The following is a 22,455-nucleotide window of genomic DNA, read 5'->3' on the forward strand; positions in this document are numbered from 1 at the left end:
CACCGTTGGATGAACTTAATACATTTTGGTTACCACAGAGTAGTGCAGCTGTTTCTCTTGGTTACCAGCAAATGAAACATACAGAATGCAATAAAATATACTGAACACAATTATGCTTCCTAGAGGATGTTGACCAAATTTGTTTCCTTCAGTGATAAGCCTATATTATTGTATTACAATGGACCCATGTTCTTCCTCCCAACCACAACCAGCAGGAAAAGTTTAGCAGAATTGCAAATATTTTATTAATTCATCCAAAAATTATGATAATCCACAGACCTCTTTGTGTAAGTATAACCATTGTCCCATCAAAGGACTTTAAAACTGCTCATCCCGAGTTGTGGAAATGTCAAGATTTTGTGTATGTAAACATGATCCATCATTAGCCTTTTATATTCTTGTCTCGGACCAAGGAGATCAGAACTATGTCTCTGATCCCCGTTATACTTTTGAACAAGAGAAATCATGTTAAATGTTGTAATGGTTGAGCACAGAAGACTCAGACTTTTTAATAGTCAAAACAGATTTCCTGTATAGGGGTTGTGGGCCCTGCAGATCAACAACAGAAGAAAATCAACTGATCTAACATTACAGGAAAAGAGAAACAGCTGAAAACTGTGGTTTCCTCGTTCAGCTCTTGGGTTTCTGAGCAGTTTCCTGTTATAGCTCTTTGAAAACCATCTGGTCACAACGGCAAACATTTTAGTGTTTTAGGCAATTCTTGTAATTTCTTGTTCTTTGAAACTTTTTATTCCGACACATTTAGTATTCTTTTTTTTTTCTATAGCTGTCCATTTTCAGGTTACAGTTAACATTTACATTAAATAAAACAACTTTGTTAAGACTAATAAATCCAACATAAGACCCTTTCAAACCTCAGCTCCAGTAAACTGAAGCCATTGAGCCATTGCTTGGTCTGTAATCATTTCTGGAAAAAAGGTGATTCATGGGTATTAAGCTCTGATGCATGCAGCGTTCATACTGACCAGGTGGTGTTTACTGCTAGCATAGAGCGAAGTTCTTCATGTGTGTGCTATCAAGAGTAGTTGGGTAGGTAAGTTACGTCAAGTAAGAGTTTATTCTTCTTAACGGGAATCCACAGAAAAGCAGGATAAAGAGAGGACTGATTGCATTACTAGGTACAATGATGTGGTGGAGGCTGATGTAACTGCCTGGTCCTTAAATTCCCAGCAGGATTTGAGGAAATGAAGACTCTTGTCACACACTGCCAGGAAGCAAGAGAGGAATGGCTGGAACAGACAAGTCATGACAAAATAACAATCCAAAGCACTTTATTAACTGACCGACAGACTGGCATTCATATCCACAACAATGCTAGCATGGCTGAAAGGATGAGTCTATAAAGTCCAGTATTACCTTCATTGGCTTTTACTCCCTACATTTTTACACAAATATTTTTACTTTCTACTGCTTAAATTTTCAAAACATTATCTTTTATAGTTTTTATACTATAGGGCTAAAGTGGCAACAGAGCAATTGCAGGTATCAGCATCAAGTTAGCCCTACAGAAGAGGAGCGAGCATGAAGGGAGCAACATTTTTTAAGTAGCAGTTGGTTTCAAATGCCACATTTCTGTAACCTCATCGAACATTAACAAACACAATAAAAGCATTAAGAAAGTTGATACTGATTATGGTTTAAAGTGGAGCGTTTTCAGTCCTGTGTGCTCAGCTCTTTAAAAAAAATCTCCCCATGCATCCTATGGCTCTCTGTCTCTCTGAGGGGAGTTTGCTTGTGTCTCTTACAGCTTGATCTCTAATTATTTTTTTTTTCATTCTACAATACACAACCATACATCCTTTTACAAGACAGACTCACTCATGGATCAATCTATGACACACATAAAATTTAATTTCCATTATTTCACTGGGTGTGTTTTGTGGAGAAGTCTGAGGTTTTTGGATTGACAGAGCCAACGACCCAAACATCTAACAGATAACACTGATCTTTTTTTTATGCTTTAAAGTTCAAGAGAAATGCTAGAGTCCAAAGAAAATGATCTTCTGTGCGAAGTTAGACTGGGCAACAGAGAGTTCACCCAGTCCAGAAGATGTGGGGAACAAGTCCAGGAGGGAATTAGGGTTTGGCAGAGGTGTAGTACACTCCATGATCATTAAATATTTATTTTATGATTTATAGCTCCATAGGCTAGTGGTGTGCATGTTTACCTAGCAAGCAAAAGATCACAGGGGCCAGAGACACAAATCCATTTGCATTTCTGTCCCTAGACAAGAATCAGTTGAGCACATAACCCTCCATAAAACTGTTAACTGTCACTTCATGTAACATGCACACATTAAACATATGAAGATATAAATTCATTAGTGAGCGTTCATTAAGTCTTTGTGCTAAATGGGAATAATATTCTGGTATTCTGTGTTTTAACTGCTCTGTGGGCCAGGATCAGAAACTGCACATGAAGTATATGTGAAAACTGATAGAGGACATTAAGTACTGGAATGAATGTTTGAAACACATATCAAGGAACAAAGACTAATCAAGACAAGTGAAGAAAAGTGTGACTGAATTATTTAGTGGTAAACGATTAACATCTCAAAAACTCGTGTGAACATGGTAACTGCTTTATGAGGTTCCCTCTAACATCTTAGCCATAAAATAAGTGCAGTCCAGATATTAAACATTAAAAATGTTTGTTTGTTTGTCTTTTTTAAATTCTGAACCTTTCAGTTTATTCCTTTTATGTCATTAAAGCATTTGATAAAGGTCATGATGATATAAGTCATTTGGCACAGATTTTATAAGGCGATGGGGGTAAATCCTGGCCCGGTTCGTCAGTCTTTCTTTACAGACTACTTACCAAACATATTTGCAGTTGAAGCACTAATTATCATAATCAGTATCCCCCTGATACTCAGTCAGTCCAGTCAGCACACTGTGGAAAAAATTCAATATTGTAGATCCTGAAGCCTCAGGTCTTCATCCTATTCTAAGCTAAACAGGATATCAAGCACAGTTAGTGCGTTACCAGGCATTCAAATACATTCATAATTGTGTATTTATCTTGTGAGGTAGCCTCCTTTCTAGGAAAAAGGTGTTGCAGACACTTTTATTCCAGTAACATTTCAGCATTTATACCTTTATTTAAGATCAGCTTTCACAGCAGAACAAATTAACTGCTGGTTTTAAGGCTACACCCTAGTAACACATTTGATGATCACATTTCACTATTGTCTGTTGTATTACCATTAATGCAGACAAGTATATACTTTGTTCTAATGCACAACATCTCTGTCTGTTTTTTGAAACCAGGTACTCAAACACAGTTAAGTAGCTGAAACTGGCACAGAGATACACCTCAGACCCCTGAAGCTTCTTATCTATAACTGACATTATGACTATATGATGCTTCCACCTACACCAACAAAATACCAGCTGGCTGAAATAATCCATTTGTAGCATTTCTGCACCCATAACACCATACAAAAGCTGTAGCCCCAAAATCATTGGATGATGTCATAGCGCCTTCATTGTACATCTTGTGTTTTCTACTTCTACTATTGATTTGTATAGATCATGTCTGGTGCATGAAAGTAGATATATACACACCTATACATACTTCAAAGCATTTTTCTTCAAAATTATGTAGTTACATAATAATCCCATCACTAGTAAAATGAAAAATACATCTGTATTAAATATTTTGGCACATACTGTACACGTTTTAGACATCCCCAAATGGTGATGTTTACAGTATAAATGTTACATTACCGTGGTTCAGGGGGTTGGGAAGCTTATCTTGTAACCGGAAGGTTGCCGGTTTGCTCCCCAGCTCTGTCTGTCTTTGACATTGTGTCCTTGGGCAAGACACTTCATCTACTGCCTACTGGTGATGGCCAGAGGGGCCGATGGCGCCATATAGCAGCCTCGCTTCTGTCAGTCTGCCCCAGGGCAGCTGTGGCTACAACTGTAGCTTGTCTCCACCAGTGTGTGAATGAATATTGGAATTGTAAAGCGCTTTAAGGGTTTCGAAAAGTGCTACATAAATGCAGTTCATTATTATTATTATTAGTATAGATGTAAACAAATATTGCTGTATAGAAACATACAGTGAGTCCCATATTTCCCTTCTATTCATTTACATGAACATCTTCGACTCCTTTATTTTTAAGGGTACTACAGCAGGGCATATGCAAACATATTACATACTTAATTGTGTGCATTATTCCTTGTGCCCACAGTTTGGGCAATCTAAACCCATGATAGAGGAATAAAACTTGGCAAAGACAAGTAAAAGAAAAAATAAACTTCTTTCAGCTGCTCCATATTCACCAAGGGTCGCCACAGCAGGTAGCTCCACATGTTTGATTTGGCAGATTTTTACACCGGATGTCCTTCCTAACACAACCCCAAAGGGATTTGTGTCTCCTTGTGCTCAAACTAGAGATCTTTTGGATTTTAGGCAAAATAATTCAAAATTAGTACTAGTAAAGTACCTTTCTCTTTATTAAAAGCATGTGCTTCAACCAGTAACCTGGCATACACCTGCAAGGCCATCAAATAACAATGACAGCCAGTATCATTTTAAGTACTTTGTTTTTTTTACTCTTTGTCCTGGCCACTATCATTAGTCTGCAAACAGTATGTAAAAGTGTTTGGTTAGTGCTTTTCAACCTGCAAGAGTTTCTGTGGGTTTACGTTTTGTATTACAAATGATCACAAATTACATTTCTGTTGAAAGGAAACAGTTTCCTAGAAAGATAAACAGTGAAGAATAACAGCTGTCATTGATGAAGGGCTCAAGAAGCAAAACAGTATCATATGTCTGTTGAAAACTGGAGCCAGTATAGTCTGATCAGTCTGTTCACACTCCCATGTTGTCACGTACTGAAATAATGTTAGTTTACTGCCACATTTTACAAAATAGAAACCACAAGACCACATTCGAAAATGCTCTACTGGTGTCATCACCGTGGTGGGAAACAAAGAAATGACTAAAAAACAGAGAGAGAGAAAGAAGCTTGTGCTAATGGGCTTTCATGTAGCCAACTATTTCCACCTACTGTCTTGGAAATGGGAACTACAGAAACACCATTAAAAGTGTCAGGATGTCATGAGGACAGACGATGTATTGAGTGACGGCTGTTTTGTCTTTAATCCTCCAAGAAAAACTGAAGCTAAAGTTATTTTACGTTCTGGTGTCAAGATGGTTTTATGTAAGAAGTAATTTAAAAAAACAAAACTCCTTTGTACCAGTTTGCCATTATATGCTTAATGAGAGGGGACAGTGTATAGCTCACGAGTGTAGTGTGTGGAATTACAGGGATTATTTTACATAACCATCATCTTATCATTGCATTAATTATCATTTCATCAAAGTGTTTATTGAAGCTGCTGGCATTATGTTATAATTTATATTATAGGGGTTATCATAATCAAATATTAACATTTTTATTACAGGTGCAGTTATAACTACTTTAAAATGATTGAGTTAAATATATATGTATCATAACTCATATGCTGAGTATATTGGTTACAGTAAAATAGTAGCTGAGCAAAGGCCTGAATGTATTCAGCTTCGTGTGGTATTTGAGTTTGCTTAGTTAGAGGTGACGGAAGGATGTCCAGTCCATGGTGACCTCAAAGGCCTTAGGTCATCACCATATTCGGAAGAGTATGCCACAAGGAGGAACCTCTATGTTGCATTTAATTCTTAAAATACATGAATGTTCTGTACATGCAAATTATGTGTTTGTAAACGCAAGAAGGGGCGTTACAATACCCTGATGTTATAAAAGCAATCTAGAGTGTATTTTGGGTAGAGATGTACAACTGTTTGGCAGTTTACACCTCTCCACGCTGCGTGCATTCATTAAAATCAATTGTTTGATTGACCTCTTCTGGACCATCATTGTTTTACTCTCATCCTCAATTTCGAACCCGTAACAAGTGCCATCTATTTTCTATACAATTAAGCGTTGATAAGGTCCCTTAATCTTACATAGATGTGAATACACATTCCTCTACATGAACATACAGTGAGTCCCATATATGAACAACATCTACCAACCCGGTAGATGTTGTTCATATATATATTTAAATATTGTAGAATTGGCATATACTAGTGTAAAAGTCACTAAAACAAATCACAAACTGACACGGAAAGATTTAAAGTAGCTCCTGAAGTTACTGGAGCATAGGTTCAAGGGCACAAACAGTAAACTTAAGATAAAGGACTTCATGTAACAAACTGGCTCATGCATGTTAGAAATCACAGCTACGACTTCACATAGCTTTGAAATGAAAATTAACATCACCCTCAGATCCATACCTCTGGTCTTTAGTAACCTGCAGTTATTGTAAACTCTCTGCAATACATTAAATTGCATGAAGTTAATTTTGAACAAGTGAGTGAATGAGCTTCAGAGTTACTGCTGTGGAAAATTAGAGATTAAATTACAAGACCAGCTGCGCTATACAGCACAATTTGGATACTATAACTAAATTTACTGAGTCACTTTGTGATATTACTGAAGGGCAGAGGGGCACACACAAGTGCAACAATGGTGGCCATACACAGCTAACACAATAACAGCTCTAGTCAACAGAAGAGTGACAAATATAAACAGGGGAGTGATTAATACCAAGAAATAAACAGACAAATCAGCCAAATTATTAATTAAGACATTAAAAGTCACGATTACAAATACCAAATTCCACACTGCCCATCAATTTGGCTCTGTCTCTCATAAGCACACACACAGAAGCAAACATGTATAACCACACATCCATGGACACATACACACACACACACCTGAGCACAAACGAGCATGGAGCTTCTTGTGATGTGTTCAGGCGTCACACACACTTACACACGTGCTTGCAGCTGCAGAGGACTTAAGAAGGCAGACAGCACATTCCTCCTTCAGTGACTGGACACAGCTGAACTGCATGGAGTAACAGTGGTGAGTGTTTAATATTTTTTAGTCAGATTTTCCAATAAAAAGCTGCCTTATTGCAAGCCACGAGTACTTTTAAGTAATTTGCATTTTCCTATCAAAATATTCTTAGCAATTTGCTGCAAAAGGGGGGGGGAAATACATTTATAGCTTAGGTGTAAATACCCCAGATCCAGATTTGCATGTATAATTAATAATTGGCAATACTACACTTAGTTAAATGAAAATATATTTTTCTATTTTTTTAAGTCAACATTCAATCTTTTGGAAAAAGTAGTTCTAAAGGAGTCAATTCTAGGGACTATATCCTTATAGCTAGACATCCGTCATTTGTTACCAAGCACTACGAGCATCTTTTAGATCCATTTGAGCTCTCAGCATCTTCGCCTGGAAAAATGTTTGAGGAAAGTTTCTAGTCTAAGCAAATATGTTACTGTATGTCCAGTTTTAGGAAACAATATTGTTTGCCTTTAATACCAATATAGATTGTTTGTGGTTAAAATCAAGCATTGATCAGATTTGTTTGACAGGATTTATTTCATTTGATTGTTTGTTAAGATTAATGCATGCCCTAACCTTTATTATAAATATACCCATTGCTGTAGATTACATTACATTAGTATAAGTGCATAGTTTTGCTCTTATGTAGTTCTGCTCAATAACAAAGGTCATTTTCAAACCAAGAAAGCTTTTCATTGTGACATGGAACCAATATGGTTCAAAGGTAATTTTTCATCTGCTTACAGTTAACGATCATGCAGTTTCCTCACTAGGTGTGTGTGCGTGTGTCTGTGTGTTTGTGTATAAGATAAGATACGATAACATAAGAAACATAAGACTTTATTGATCCCACAGCGGGAAAATTTGTTCGTTACCACAGCTCAGGTACAGATAGCAAAAGAATACAAAGAGTATAATAGAATATAAAGTCAAGAAATACAAAACAAATAAGATAATAAAATTTACACAACGCTAGCAGCGGTTCTATGTATACACATGCCCAGAGCGTGTTATGGATAGAGGGCTGTGGAAATATGCAAATAATAAATTTCAACTATTCTATTACTACACTTACTATGTAAGTAATAGATATCTATAAGTATAGACATGTACATGTACACAGACATGTACAAATACACATACACCATACTCACTAAATATACATATATATACGTATACGTACACATATACATGCACACGTCCATACATATATAAGGTGGATTATGCATGAAGTGGTAACCATGGATGTCCACAATGTCCAAGTGACTCGTGACAACATGACTCATGAGTCAAACTGCTGTCGGGATGAATGATCTGCGAAAGTGCTTCTTCCTGCTAAAGGAGCTGCTCAGTGCACTCACAGACTCATACAGAGGGTGATGTGGGTTGCCCGTGATGGATGTCCGCTTGACTAACATCCTCCTCTCGCCCACCATCACCACAGATTCCAGAGCACATCCCGGCACAGAGGTAGACCTCCACACCAGTTTGTCAGTCCTGCTCCTGTCCCTGTACGTGCATCCGCTCCCCCAGCAGGGCACTGCATTAAAAAAGGCACTGTCATAGAATGTCCTTAACAGAGTCCTGCAGACTCTGAAGGATCTCAGTCTCCTTAGCAGGTGGAGTCGACTCTGACCCTTCTTATACAGGACTTCTGTATTTGTAGTCTAGTCCAGTTTATTGTTGAGGTGAACACCCAGGAACTTGTAGGAGTCCACTGTCTCCATGTCTTTTCCCTAGATGTTCACCAGTGTTGTAGGGGGGGAATTCCTCCTGAAGTCTATGACCATCTCCTTCGTCTTGCTAGCATTGATTTGGAGAGCGATGGTCTCACATCAGTCGGCAAAGTCACTGATGACCCCCCTGTATTCCTGATCATTCCCGTCTGATACGCATGCAATGATGGCCGTATAGTCTGAAAACCTTTGTAGGTGGCAATGGTCTGAATTATAACAGAAGTCAGGAGTATAAAGGCTGAACAGGAAGGTGAGACGACAGTGCTCTGTGGCGCCCTCATGCTGCATATTACCACCTCAAGCACACAGTCATGGAGCCTCACATTTTGTGGTCTGTTGGTAAGGTAGTCGACGGTCCATGCAGTCAGCTATTTGCCCACTCCAGCTACCTCCAGCTTCCCTTTCAGTAGTGCAGACTGGATGATGTCAAATGCACTGGAGAAGATAAAAAACATGAAAAAGTGCTCCCTGCCTGCTCTAGGTGAGAAAGGGATCGGTTTAACAGGTAGATGACAGCGTCATCCACCCCGATTCCAGACCGATAGACAAACTGCAGGGGGTCCATCTATGAGCTCACCAGTGGGCGATGGTGGTGCAGGATGTGCCTTTCCATGGTCTTCATCAGGTGAGAAGTCAAAGCCACAGACCTGAAGTGGTCGGGCTCCCTGGGGTGTGCGATTTTTGGCACCGGAACCACACAGGAAATCTTCCACAGTTCAGGAATCCTCTCCAGACTCAGGTTCAGGTTAAAGATGTGCAGGACTACCAGACAGAGCTGGTGTACCCAGTCTCTTAGCAGTCTGGAGTAGATTCCATCCAGACCTGCTGCCTTCCTTGCCTTCATCCTCTTGAGCTGACTTCTCACCTCATCAGCTGTGAAGTAGACGTGAGGCTGGGCTGGGGGCCGAGATGGTAGGAACAGTGGTCTCAACACAGAAGCTGATGTAGTCTGTGATGCAGTTCGTCAGTCTCACAGGGCCTCACTGCACTCCTCAGACCACACCCTTATCACCTTCTTCATGGAGGGTTTCCTCTTCACCATGGGGGTGCAAGTGAGGTGAAGAATGACAAGGTTATGGTCGACGCCGTAATTGCTCCTCCGGGATTACCCTCCCATTGCACAGTGCAAATAGCTGCTCCCTGCTTTAAACAATGTGGTGGCTTACAGGTTCTCTAGATGTGGTGGTGAAAAGTCCCAAAGGTAGTAGAAGACATGCAGGTTGCATTTCAAAATAAAACATGACTAAGAGGGTCGGGGGGGAAAAGCTGAAAACACAAAGAAAATAAAAATAAATGAAAAACGAGCTGGGAGCTAAGGTAACAAGCTGCCTACTGTGGCGCCATCTTGGGAAAAAAAAATATATATATATATATATATCTTTGTGTGTGTGTGTGTGTGTGTGTGTGTGTGTGTGTGGTGGGGATGTTGTCGAGTTGTAAACAGTGTAAGAGCTTAAGACAAATAATGAGGGTGACACATGAAACTCTTATCTGACTTTCTTCATCCTACACTTCTGCTACTAAAGGGGCAGGGTCCTGCACAGCTTGCATTTCTGTCACAGGACTAACAGAATTCACACCTGTGGCCAATTTAGAATCACCAATTAACCATAGCCTACTAACTGCAAGTGTTTAGACTACAGGAGGAAACCAGACTACCTGGAGAGCACCCATGCAGGCACACAGAAACACATGACGAACACACAAACTCCACACTGAAAGGCAGCAGCCAGATGATGAATTTAAACGTAGGAAACTTCTTGCTGTGAGGTAACAGTGCTCACCACTGTGCCACCACCCAAATCAGTTTTCAAAAATGTTACATTTAGTTGGCTTTAAGAATTGTCACAATGTTTCTATTTAAAATTTGTTAATATTAATTTAATATGACTGTTTCATACTTCAGTAATTGTTTGGTTACTGATTGGATGTAATTCCCTCTGACAGATCCACCAAACATCCTGACTGTAGAGAAATCTAGAGGGCTGAGATTATCAAACTCAATAATGAAAGGCCAGTCTGCTAGTGAGTCATCCAGACCAAGTTTTGTCCTGGCTGACTATGCAGTCTTTGCAGCCATGTTATTGGTTTCTATGGCAATAGGACTTTTCCATGCCCTGAAGAAAAGGAAGAGGGAAGCATCTGCTGACGACTTCTTCACGGGGGGCCGGAGCATGCCAGCAATTCCTGTTGGCTTGTCTCTCTGTGCCAGCTTCATGTCAGCAGTCCAGGTTCTGGGTGTTCCTTCTGAAGGTTTTCGCTATGGCTTCAAATTCCTCTACATGTGCCTCGGACAAAGCATCAACTCCCTGCTGACAGCTTACCTGTTCCTGCCGGTTTTCTTTCGACTGGGCATCACCAGCACCAATCAGGTTTTAATGACCTCCTGGTCATTGCCTCGTTTATTTTATGAAGGAAACAAGAGTATATTTCAGTCTTCTGAATTGTTTTAAATCATTCATGATACACATCATTATATTTAGATGATTTTTTCTATGTAATATAATTCTGTGAAATGCTTTCACACTAAGATAAATTGCTATGGAAATATCCCTATATAACAACCTTTCATTGTGAATTGCAAATTTTGTATGTTTTTTTTAGTTAAATCACATATTTCTTATATTTCATATGATCACATTGCAATGATTAACAAAGAAAAATTTAAAAAATTCAAAAGTTTAGAAATATACATTAGATTGTGCACTTACCAAAGTAACAGGAGCAACAACTTTATTTGCCACTGATGATTGAGCGGCTGCTAATTTTGGAACAATATAATAAAAATAGTTTGATTTGAGGATTTTAATTAACGAAACACAAAAATTTATTTATAAACAGCAAAGTAATAGAATTTATCTGACCAAGTGTTGAAAGGCGCCTGTAGTCCTTCAAACATGGTGAATATAGGGGGTGAAGAAGGATGAGGTTATAACACCGACCATCTGCCTGTCACAGTATCTGAGGATGAGATTTGGCAGAGGGATGCAGCTGCTGGGGAGCATTCAGTTTCTCGTTGCCACGGTAAGACAGACAATGTAATGTTCTCTGTTGGATTGAAGAATTTGGAGCTCACAAAGACATTTTTATTTTCAAATTCTTCTCATATTTTCTCATCTTCAGGCAAACCTAGTGGCGTCACTCCTTTAACCCAGTGTTTATCACCTTTTTGCTGCTTTTCTTGAATTTCCTCTTTCACAGCTGCTTTACACAGGGATTGTCATCTACGCACCAGCTTTAATTCTCAATCAAGGTAGGCGAGGTCTAAACATGCTCCTCTGTTTTCATAGGATATTTTCATTTATTTGACACTTTGTCATACTGGAGAACACGTGTGTATTTGTAGCACCAGAAGTTTTGTTCCTTATCAGTGTTGACTCAGCTAAACCGTTTATTTCTGAGAAGAGGATGGGTGAAATAAATTTAAGGGAAATATGTGTTACAAAAATGAATGTTTAAACAGTGATAAGAAATATCTAAACAGTGATAGGAAACAGTGAAATTAAACCTGACACTAAGACCTGCTGCACTGACTTTTTATGAAACTTTTTAATTAAGTATCTTTGCTCAAAACTCAAGAAGGCAAATCTAATTACTGTATGTATGATATTTAGTACCGTCTTTTAGTACTTTAGTTCTTTAGTACTGTCTTCCTTCTCTCTCCCCAACCAGTCACAGCAGATGGCCGCCCCACCCTGAGCCTGGTTCTGCCGGAGGTTTCTTCCTGTTAAAAGGGAGTTTTTCCTTCCCACTGTCGCCAAAGTGCTTGCTCATATGGGTTCATATGATTGTTGGGTTTTTCTCTGTATGTATTATTGTAGGGTCTACCTTACAATATAAAGCACCTTGAGGCAACTGGTGTTGTGATTTGGCGCTGTATAAATAAAATAACTTGAACTGAATTAGTACCAGAAATAATTTTTACTTTTTTACCATAAATTTGTTGATGGTTTTCACACATTATTAATGACTGGTTCTTGTAGTTTACAAATAAAGCTGTTGTTTCATTCACTGTTTTTGTAGCTACTGGACTCAACATATGGGCATCCCTGTTTTCTACTGGGCTCATCTGCACCTTGTACACCACACTGGTAAGAAGACTGCTTTAATATTCTCATTAAACAAGTAAGCATGCGGCATCAGACCACCACCTGTTTCAGAGTTCAGTGTTCATTTAAAAATGCCTTGTTGGCTCATTTGTGCAGGATGTATTTCAAAATAAGACGCCTAATTTATTGTGCAAAACAAAAATAAAATGTAAATGATAGTTGTCTAGATAAAACTAGCAGTTAGATTATTTTGGTTTTGGGGGATGTTTTTTCTCATGGTAGATGTCTTTTAACCTCAGACTTCTCTGAGAACAAAAACCAAATGTTGTTACTGTAAAGCTGACACAGAGCAGTAAACTTAAATCCGAGATTAAAACACAAACATTCAGCTGACACCGTGTTTCAGGTTTTCTGTTAAGTTTTAACTCGGTACATAAAGGTATTAAGGTAACTAGTGCAAACGTTTGTCTCACGCTCTGTTTCTGTCCCCTCTCATCTCTGTGTAGGGTGGAATCAAAGCTGTGGTCTGGACTGATGTATTTCAGATCATTGTCATGTTGTTTGGCTTTGTGGCCATTTACATCCAAGGCACAGTTCTGGTTGGTGGTCCGGCACAAGTACTGAGGATTGCAAACAATGGATCACGCATTAATTTTAATGAGTAAAAAACATTTTTAATTATGAATGTCTTATATATAAATTTACATTAGTGTGCGACTACATCTTGATACAAAAACACTGAACAAGTCGCTGCAAATGCTACTTGGCTCTTCCACAGTTTTAGCTTTGACCCACGGCATCGCTACACATTCTGGAGCCTTTCTGTTGGGGGTGCATTGGTTTGGCTGTCCATGTACGGAGTGAACCAAGCACAAGTCCAGCGATACATCTCCTGCCGATCAGAGAGAGCAGCCCAGTGGTGAGTGAAGACCTACATGCTGACACAGACAGACTACGACACAAGCATAGTATCCATGAAGTCTGATTATGTTTCAGTTATAATAACTGAAACGTAACCAACCACTGAAAAGCCATGCTACAAGACCAGGAAGTAAGTAAGTAAGTAAGTAAAACTTATTTATATAGCGCTTTTCACAGATAAAAAATCACAAAGTGCTTTACAACACAAGAAATGGAAATATAACACAATGTAACAGTAAATGGCAATGTAAAACAATAAAACAATAAAAACAACGTAAGAGGAAATTAATAAAATGCTTTTCTAAATAAAAATGTCTCCAGCTGTTTTTTAAAAGAATCAATGGAGTCCATGCAGCGTAGAGACGGTGGAAGAGAATTCCACAACCGTGGTGCCACTGCCTGAAAGGTCCGATCCCCACGAGTTTTAAAACGAGTGTGCGGTACCACCAGCAGTCTCTGATCTAATGACCTTAAAGCTCGAGAAGATGAATGTGGTTTCAGAAGGTCAGATAAATATTGGGAAGCTTGACCATGTAGGGCCCTAAAGGTTAGAACTAAAATTTTAAAATGAAACCTAAAACTTACAGGCAACCAGTGAAGGGAGGCTAAAACTGGAGTAATATGAAATCTTCTCTTGGTGCCTGTTAAGAGTCGTGCTGCAGCATTCTGCAGAGTCTGAAGACGATTTAAGGCTGATTTGTTAAAACAAGTAAAAAAAGGTCAGTCAGAGTTTCAAATAATAAGGTCAACATTTGTTTAAGTAACCCCATGAGCCAAGAGCTCAGGCTTCAGACTGGCTCTGCATTATGTCAGTCAGAGGGGATGTCCCCAACATGGTTGTCTCACACACACACACAGAGATTAACAAAATGGACCTGTAGCCTAAAAGTTGCCAGTTTGAGGCCAGTTTGCTGTTGGTGCTATGGGCTGACCATAGATGCTATTGTAGCCATGTATACATTGTCTCAAAATATATTGGATCAAACAGTGTTGTGGCTCTTCAGTTTGCATCATTACTCTGCTGTCCTTCATCTTTTTAAATGTGCTATTCTCTGACTGCTTTTGTGCCATATCCCTGTTTCCGATTTTTCAAAACTCTCCAACTTTGGACTGAATAGCTTCTAAAATCCTCATGAAAGCTCTGACATCTTTGTTTATCTAATGGTTTAAAATAGCTTTAATAAGAAGACTTGTTCTCTTGTCATTTAATTATGGATGCAAGGTAGATTGTTTCATAGTGACTCCCTCAGGACATTATCATTATTTACCAGGTGTCTGCTATTGTGGTCCTCATTCATGTTTTCTCAAAGTGAGAGGGCTATCCAGGTCTGATAGTTCAGGCACTGGTTCTTCTTAATAGGCACTTGATATTATAAAGCATTGTTGTCCTACAGATATTTCATATCCATGAATTTGGGTTTTTTGATTATGATATTTGCTTGTACATATTTTTATATACGATTACACTTAAGAAAGAATGTGTATTTTGACAATGAGCATCTCCATATAGTAGCCAGCAATTCTTTGTAATGTAGATTTACTTCCAAGCATAGATGGATATCTAATTCAAGTTTTAGATTAAAATTTATAATAACAGATTTTCACATTTCCCACACCAGTAAGTAGAAAGTGGAAACAGTCATCATGTTTGGGTTCATTTTCAGGGCACTGTTTGTGAACCAAGTGGGTCTGTGCCTCATTGTGAGCAGTGCAGCAACCTGTGGCATCGTCATGTTTGCTTTTTACAACACGTGTGATCCACTGAAATCTGGGAGGATTTCTAAACCTGACCTGGTAATCAGATTACTTTTATTTTATACTGAGCAACAAAATATTTAATGAGTCAGGTTTAAGATGTTTCTTGAGATGCAGACGTTTGTTCTTAGATAAACTCATTTTATTGTTAAATTAGGCTAATGGCTAAACTGAATATTTTACTTAGTGGCATATTGAGGTATACAGTAAATATCCAGAATGTACAAGGAGAAAAAACAAACAAATATGGACATTTCTATTAGCTCAGCAGGGCCTTTATGTGGCCAAGACCGAGCATCACTAATAACTTTAGTGTGTTTTGGTATGCTTGTATGTTACATGCCAGTATGTACCTGTTTATTGTTTTGGGTTTTTTTTACTCTTTATTCAACTGATGAAGCTTATGCCGTACTTTGTGCTGGACATATTCCAAAATTACCCGGGCTTCCCAGGTCTTTTCCTCGCCTGTGCATACAGTGGGACCTTGAGGTATCCAAATCTGAGTTTCTTTAAACCATACCTGAAGCAGGTATATCCCTCACATTACAGCAAGCCAGCGTAAATAACTTCGCTTGAGACATTTCTTAACTTGTGTGATGGTTTAAAGCTATTTGAGGTTTAAAGACCGAAAACTCTTCAGTCTTTAAGTGAATGTGAGGAAATATCGGACTAAACTACATATCCTCTGTTAACGTATAACTTTCATCATATGCATGTTACATCTTTTACATACTGCATACATATATATTACACATTTTTATGCACAAGAAAGAATCATCAAATAACCTGTGAGCTGCCGCCATGAGATTAATGTTAATCAAGCCTCTTTTTAACAGTACGGCTTCCACAAGCATCAATGCCATGGCTGCGGTGACGATGGAGGATATCCTGCACCCGTATCTGCTTCACATGACACAGAAGAAACTGATGCTGGTTTCCAGAGGACTGTGTAGGCTGACTATACCACTTACTGCTGTAATGTTTTAGTCCCAGATTCTTAGAATAAGTCATATTCGGCAATAATGCATTTTGAACCTTTTCTCTAAGCACTCCTGTACGGCGCTGGTTGTATCATGGTGGCTGCGCTCTCCTCCCTCCTGAACTGGGGAGTTCTTCAGGTAATAATATCATAATCAATCATTTTACCAAAGATTTTTGTCATTTTTAACAAAACTGATAAAACAATAGAGTTGTTGTCATACGTGAACTCCAGATAATGTTGGAAGACTGTGTAAAAGTTGCAGTTTCAGATGTGCCACACACAGCAGGAGGTACTTTGAAACTCCAGAAATGTTTGTGCTTTTCTCACATGGGCACAGTAATTCAGGCCTGCAGTGCATATATAAGAGATGTAAGACAGTTACATTTTTGACCTCTGAGTAACTAATTACAGATAAGATTTATACTGTACTCTGTAACAAAGTTTTTTGGGTTGATTTTCGAACGCACCATTTATCTTCTCTCTTTAGGGATCATTTACTGTCATGGGTGTGGTCAGCGGCCCATTACTTGGAGTGTTCATTTTGGGAATATTTTTCCCAGCAGCAAACAAGCTGGTGAGTGACTGGTAAAGAAATGATCTAGAAATACTTCCAAGAAGCACATGTACTTTAAATTCACAGGTAAAAGCCAAAGGACTTAAACAATGGACTGAATTGTATTCTCTTTAATCTAAAAATATCAGGAGAATGTCTCAAACTAAATTGCGTAATACTCGATGGAAATTTTGAAACGTATTTCTTGAAAATGTAACAATTATTAACTTGAATGTTTGTCATCTCATAATGTAGACATCGAATAAGAAGATTCGTTTTTTTATTTTATCTACGGGTATTAAGGAAGACTTGGGTGTTAGTCACAGATCCATGATGAATTTGTGTTACTGTTAACGCCACTCCCTTTTTCGGGGACGTCACATAAAACCTTTTAAAGCAGTAACTTTATGAACTCTCGTTTAATGGTGACACAGTCAGAAAGAAGTTCACACTTATCGCTCATGACTCAGCACCTTTATATTGTTCTGTTAGCCAGAAAAGTTTCCCTGGAAATTTATCGGTGCACATATTTACTTTCTGAATTCCTTACATTTATGGAGGTCCCAGTGACGTGGGGTGTGTGTTACTTCACATGGGCCATTACTTTTTTCACAGTGACACTGTGCTACAGGTAAAGATTTTAGAAACCAGCTGGCCATGGATGCTCATTTGCTTTATCTGTGTTTCAGGGGGCATTCACAGGGATATTAGCTGGCTTCTGTGTCTCTATGTGGCTAGCTGTAGGTTCAACTCTGTATCCACCCAGTGAGGAGACCATGGGTGTCCTGCCCAGCTTAGCAGGTGACTGTGAATCCATAAACATCACCCAGAGCAGTATACCTATCAAGGACCAGCACTCTGTCTCCACCCCGCTTCGCCCCAATAACCAGGGGTCAGTGAGTTCAGTGAGGCTTAAACGTACATGCTAGTTTATAATAATAATAATAATAATAATAATGATAATTGTTACTCTGTTTTTCCCCAAACTAGGGGCCTGTTAAACTTCTACTCCATGTCCTACCTCTACTTTGGCGCCATGGCAACTAGTTCAGTTGTACTTGTCGGTGTAATTGTGAGCTACGCAACAGGTAAAAAGCTGTTATTGTGTTTGGAAACTGCTGATTCACGGTGCTTTTATTTGATTTCAAGATAATAAAAGTGCACACACTTCAGATATGCCAAAGCAATCAAACAGTGTGTTTAAAACGTATTACGCCATTCTTTATCTCTTAACACAGGCCGAACAAAGAGGGAGAACATTAAAGAAGGTTTGTTATGGTGGGACCTGAAAAAGAAGAAAGTGGAGGGTCCATCAAAAAAAAGAGTAAGTGCTGTATGACTGCTGTATGACTGACCTGCACAGCCAATGACTGTACTTTCCACAGTCCTTGTGCACAGCCAGGACCAGGACTCTGCGTAGCAGCCCTAAATACTGTTAGAACAAGTGAAGGGGTTCGAAGGATAGTTTTTTCCCACTCAGATATTCACTTATATTTACATTTATTACGTTTGTGTTATTTCCATGGGAAAATGTACAAAAGAAAATGAATTTATTAATTAATCTGTTTTAAAAGGTAATTATTGCTTTATAAATAAACATGTGACATCAGAGTGGAATATGGAGATTTTTTTGGTGTTAGTGTAAACACAGAAATTATGATCAGTCTGTTAAAGATTTCTTGTCCAAGAAGTTTTCACTTTTCCTTATTTTAAGTATGTACTCATCAGCCACTTTGTTAGTTACACCTTGGTCAGAGCCTCGTTTTTTAATCACAATAGCCTTAATTCTTCATGACACAGATTCAATAAGGTGTTGGAAACATTCCTCAGAAATTTTGGTCCATATTGATGTGACAGCATCACACAGCTGCTGCAGATTATTCGCTGCAAATCTTCCCTTCCACCACATCCCGAAGGTGCTTTATTCTATGTTTATGACAGTAGAGGCCATTTGAGTACAGTGAACTCATTGTCATGTTCAAGAAGTCAGTTTCATCAACAACGATACTCTGGCTGGCTGTGGGGATAAGACATTGCTTTGTTGGTAATAAGTGGCCCAAAACATGACAAGAATATTCTTGTCCTTACACCATTGCACCACCAGTCTGAACTGTCAGTACAAAGCAGGATGAATCCATTCTTTCATGTTGTTTATGCCAAATTCTGACCCTAAAATCTGAATGTTGCAGAAGTTGCAGAATGTTGTTCTTAATCTTCTATTGCCTAAGCTTGGTGGGCAAATTTACAGGCTGTTTCTTGTTCTATGCTGACAGGAATAGAGGTATTCATTGTGGTCTTCTCATGCTGTAGTCCATCTGCTATGTTGTGCTTTGAAAGATGCTCTTCTGCAAACCTTAGTTGTAGCAACTGATATTTGCGTTGCTGTCACTTTCCTATCAGCTGAAAGCAGCCAGCCATTCTCCTTTGACCTTTGACATCATCAAAGCATTTTCCCCCAGGGAACTGGGGGAACTCTTTCTCAGACCATTATCTGTAAACTTTGGAACTTTTTGTGTGGGAAAATCCCAGCAAATCAGCAGTTTCTGAAATACTCACACCACCTGACACCAACAACCATGCCACATTTGTCTTTCCTATTCTGATGCTTGTTTTGAATTTCAGCAGGTCGTCTTAACTGTGCTTACATGCCTAAATGCATTGAGCTGCTGCTACCTGATTGATTATACATTAGTTAAAAGCAGTTGAATAGGTGTAACAAAGTTAGTGCATAAAGAAGGCATTATTGTAGATTTGTGTCAGCCTCTTGCTTTTTTTTTTTTTTTTTACTTTTTCTCTAACTGTGGTTCTGTTTTGTTTTCAGGAGGGAGACAAAGTGTCAGAAGAACTACAGTGTGTGTCTTTGATGAAGATGGACAAGCAGGACGAATGAAGTGGAGGAAGACCAAAGAGACAACAGAAAATAAAGTCACTGCACAATTCATAGCTGTTAGAAGACTACTTATCCCACTGGAACACATCATGGTGCTATCTTCTCTCTATCAGCACTGATAAATTTAGGGGTTGTTTTCATTTTCAAAGTTTTTCTCTCTATATCTTTTGGTTCTAACTCTGCCTCATATTTAAGTTACACCTTTGCCAAGAAACTATAAGTACAGTCTATCAGAGGTGATGAAAGGCTTTCATGGGAACACTCATTCTGGTATGTTCCATATTCCTAACAATGCACACCTGCACTTCAACCAGCATTAACCGACATGTGGGCAGGTACACTGGGTATGCTTAAACTGTAATTCAACCCTTGCTTCCTCATTCAGCAATCATTTAACATCTGCTCAAATGAGCCTAAAACTTCCTCCTAAAGAATGAGGGTTTTTTCCCTTTAATAACGTACCAGTTATGACTTTCTACTTAACTGTGGACTGCAGGTCTACCTCTAAAAAAAACAAAGATAAATGGCTCAGTGGCCAAGATCAATTTTACACAATTATACAAAAAGGCATCTGAGAAATAAAAAGAAAGCCACCTAACCTTCGATGCAAAAGTAACCCCATGCGTGTAAACAAGAAAAATAAAGGGGTAAAACAAGCTATTCCCCGGTTCAATTCCCTCAGAGTTTGGAGCTGAGCTTTATTTTTTTACGCTGCACTTGTTTTCTGCAGCCATGCAACATTACGAACACACCCCATCAGCACAACAGAGAACACCCTCTTTGTACTTTCAAAGTTTCACACTTCACCCTAAATGCACAGCAAATACAACTAAATTCCACACCACAACACCTGCGACTGCATTCACACCTAAAGTGTCCTGACAGGAAGTGAACCGTTATTGCTGGGTATATATATTAGGTCATAGTAGTCACACAAATAGTGATATTTATTGTGAGATGTATCCCTCTGGAATCTTGTGTGCTAATTTAAGGCAATAAATATAAAACTAAATGAATAAACGTTATTCTCAAAAATGAGACCTCAGCGTAAGAAACAGGCTGAAGAGGTTTGTTTTGTGAATGATGACCCCTGGTGATCAGTTACTGTCACACAAAAAATGCAAGAAAGAAAAAAAAAAAAAAAAAACCCACCCACACACGCGCATGGCTGCATCCATCATGGCTGCCAACTACATAGAAATCAATGAGAACGAAAGTGTTTTATAACACAGTAATTTCATTTATTGCATTTTAAATCAACCTTTCATCCATGGTGGCCTTACAAAAGTAAACATATTTCGTCACACTCCATTTTCACTCTTATAAGCTGGCAGGAATGACTGCAGTTCAGTCTTTAAAGCGGTGAGGTTGTGCTTCCGTGCACGTTTGTCCTGAACCCCTCAAACACCTCCATGTTGTCGCATAAGCTACTGGGTTTCTTCACCACTCGTCCGCGGCCCTGTTAGAGTCCTCGTCGGCTACAGCACAGTCCAGGCGCTGCACACCGGGAAGCGCCAGGTCCCGTTCGTTAAGCTTTTCCAGAAACGACGAAAGGAGTCGTTTATTCAAATGGTCCGTCAGCGTCCTTTCCTCTTCGACCCGCTCCTTGGCCACGTTTCTATCCGGCTCCACTTCCTCGATTTCGGTATCCGCGCCAGGCTGCTGCGGAGGGCCGGACCGGTGGTTCAAGGACAAGCCGTTCGACTGCTCGCCTTCCACGGGCTCCTGCTCCGTCCAGCTCCCGCCGTCGGCCCCCGATTCGGTCTCCATCCGCGATATTAAAGTGGTCTGCAGGGCGGCATTCTCCAGCTCTTTCAGGCGCTTACTGTGGAGGCCGCAGGCTGGAGGTTCATTGCCAGACGAGTTGTTCTTGTTATGATGGGCCTCGCCGGTCTGCTCCATCATGCTCTGCGTCTCTTTCTTCTTCTGGGGGTTTAGCGGCCAGCTGGCGTCTTTGAATCTCACTACTGCCCTCTTCTGGAAGAGGCTCGCTCTAATCTCAGATTGGTTCCCTGCACTGTCCTGAATGCCCTTGCTGATACATGTTTTCTATCTTTTTTGGTATTTCACTAAAGACTAAAGTGATGTTTGATTAGATTTTCAGCATTTTAAACTTTCGTCAGAAGAATAAAAATATCACACATCCACAGATAATGATAATGCGTCCTGCAGAGAAAACAAACAATCCGTCAAATCAAAAATGTTGGTTCATAGAGAGATTTCCTCTACATCAGGGGTGTCAAAGATAGGGCTCGGCGGTCAGAATCGGCCCAGGAAAGTCTGCCTGACCAGAATGCTTTGGAAAATGTGAAGGAGTGCATAGATTTCGGACTGTATTTTCTCAAGTTTTACAGCTTTTTCTATTGATAAACACCTCGCTCATACCCTACACTTATGTCATAGATAAATGACAGAAAAGTTCCTGCTTTTCCAGCATCTACTATATGTACTATAGAAATCTTCTGCTATCAAATAAAAGAACTTTTCAAGGGTCGTGTATTTACTATTTTACACCTTTTATCATGGACAAAACATAGGAAATGCTTTTCTTATATAAAGATAAGTCAGGGTTTAGATGTTTACCTAAATGTCTTTACAGTGACGGAAAGGGGAGTTTCACTGGTTTCACTT

The 22,455-nt window shown here is 39.2% G+C and overlaps 1 protein-coding gene across 6 annotated transcripts; it reads left to right on the forward strand.

Annotated features, from left to right (window-relative positions):
- Positions 1-6,842: 6,842 nt before the first annotated feature.
- Positions 6,843-19,877, forward strand: slc5a5 (solute carrier family 5 member 5). Of its 6 annotated transcripts, none has more exons than XM_025899036.1 (17): positions 6,843-6,944; positions 10,622-10,699; positions 10,778-11,046; positions 11,633-11,698; positions 11,876-11,927; positions 12,698-12,765; positions 13,230-13,384; positions 13,502-13,642; positions 15,309-15,438; positions 15,800-15,888; positions 16,236-16,348; positions 16,447-16,517; positions 16,869-16,955; positions 17,624-17,826; positions 17,925-18,022; positions 18,173-18,258; positions 19,756-19,877. In XM_025899036.1, the coding sequence occupies exons 2-17, from the start codon at positions 10,681-10,683 to the stop codon at positions 19,822-19,824; spliced, it is 1,716 nt and encodes a 571-aa protein (XP_025754821.1). In that variant the 5' UTR covers positions 6,843-6,944; positions 10,622-10,680; the 3' UTR covers positions 19,825-19,877. The 6 variants fall into 6 exon arrangements, with proteins under 6 accessions (XP_025754821.1, XP_005454035.1, XP_025754819.1 ...); XM_025899034.1 differs by lacking the exon at positions 6,843-6,944 and adding an exon at positions 10,278-10,444; XM_025899035.1 differs by lacking the exon at positions 6,843-6,944 and adding an exon at positions 10,278-10,422.
- The last annotated feature ends 2,578 nt before the right edge of the window (positions 19,878-22,455 follow it).

The sequence above is a fragment of the Oreochromis niloticus genome, linkage group LG15 (assembly GCF_001858045.2).
Source record: "Oreochromis niloticus isolate F11D_XX linkage group LG15, O_niloticus_UMD_NMBU, whole genome shotgun sequence".
In the NCBI taxonomy this organism is placed as follows: Eukaryota; Metazoa; Chordata; class Actinopteri; order Cichliformes; family Cichlidae; genus Oreochromis; species Oreochromis niloticus.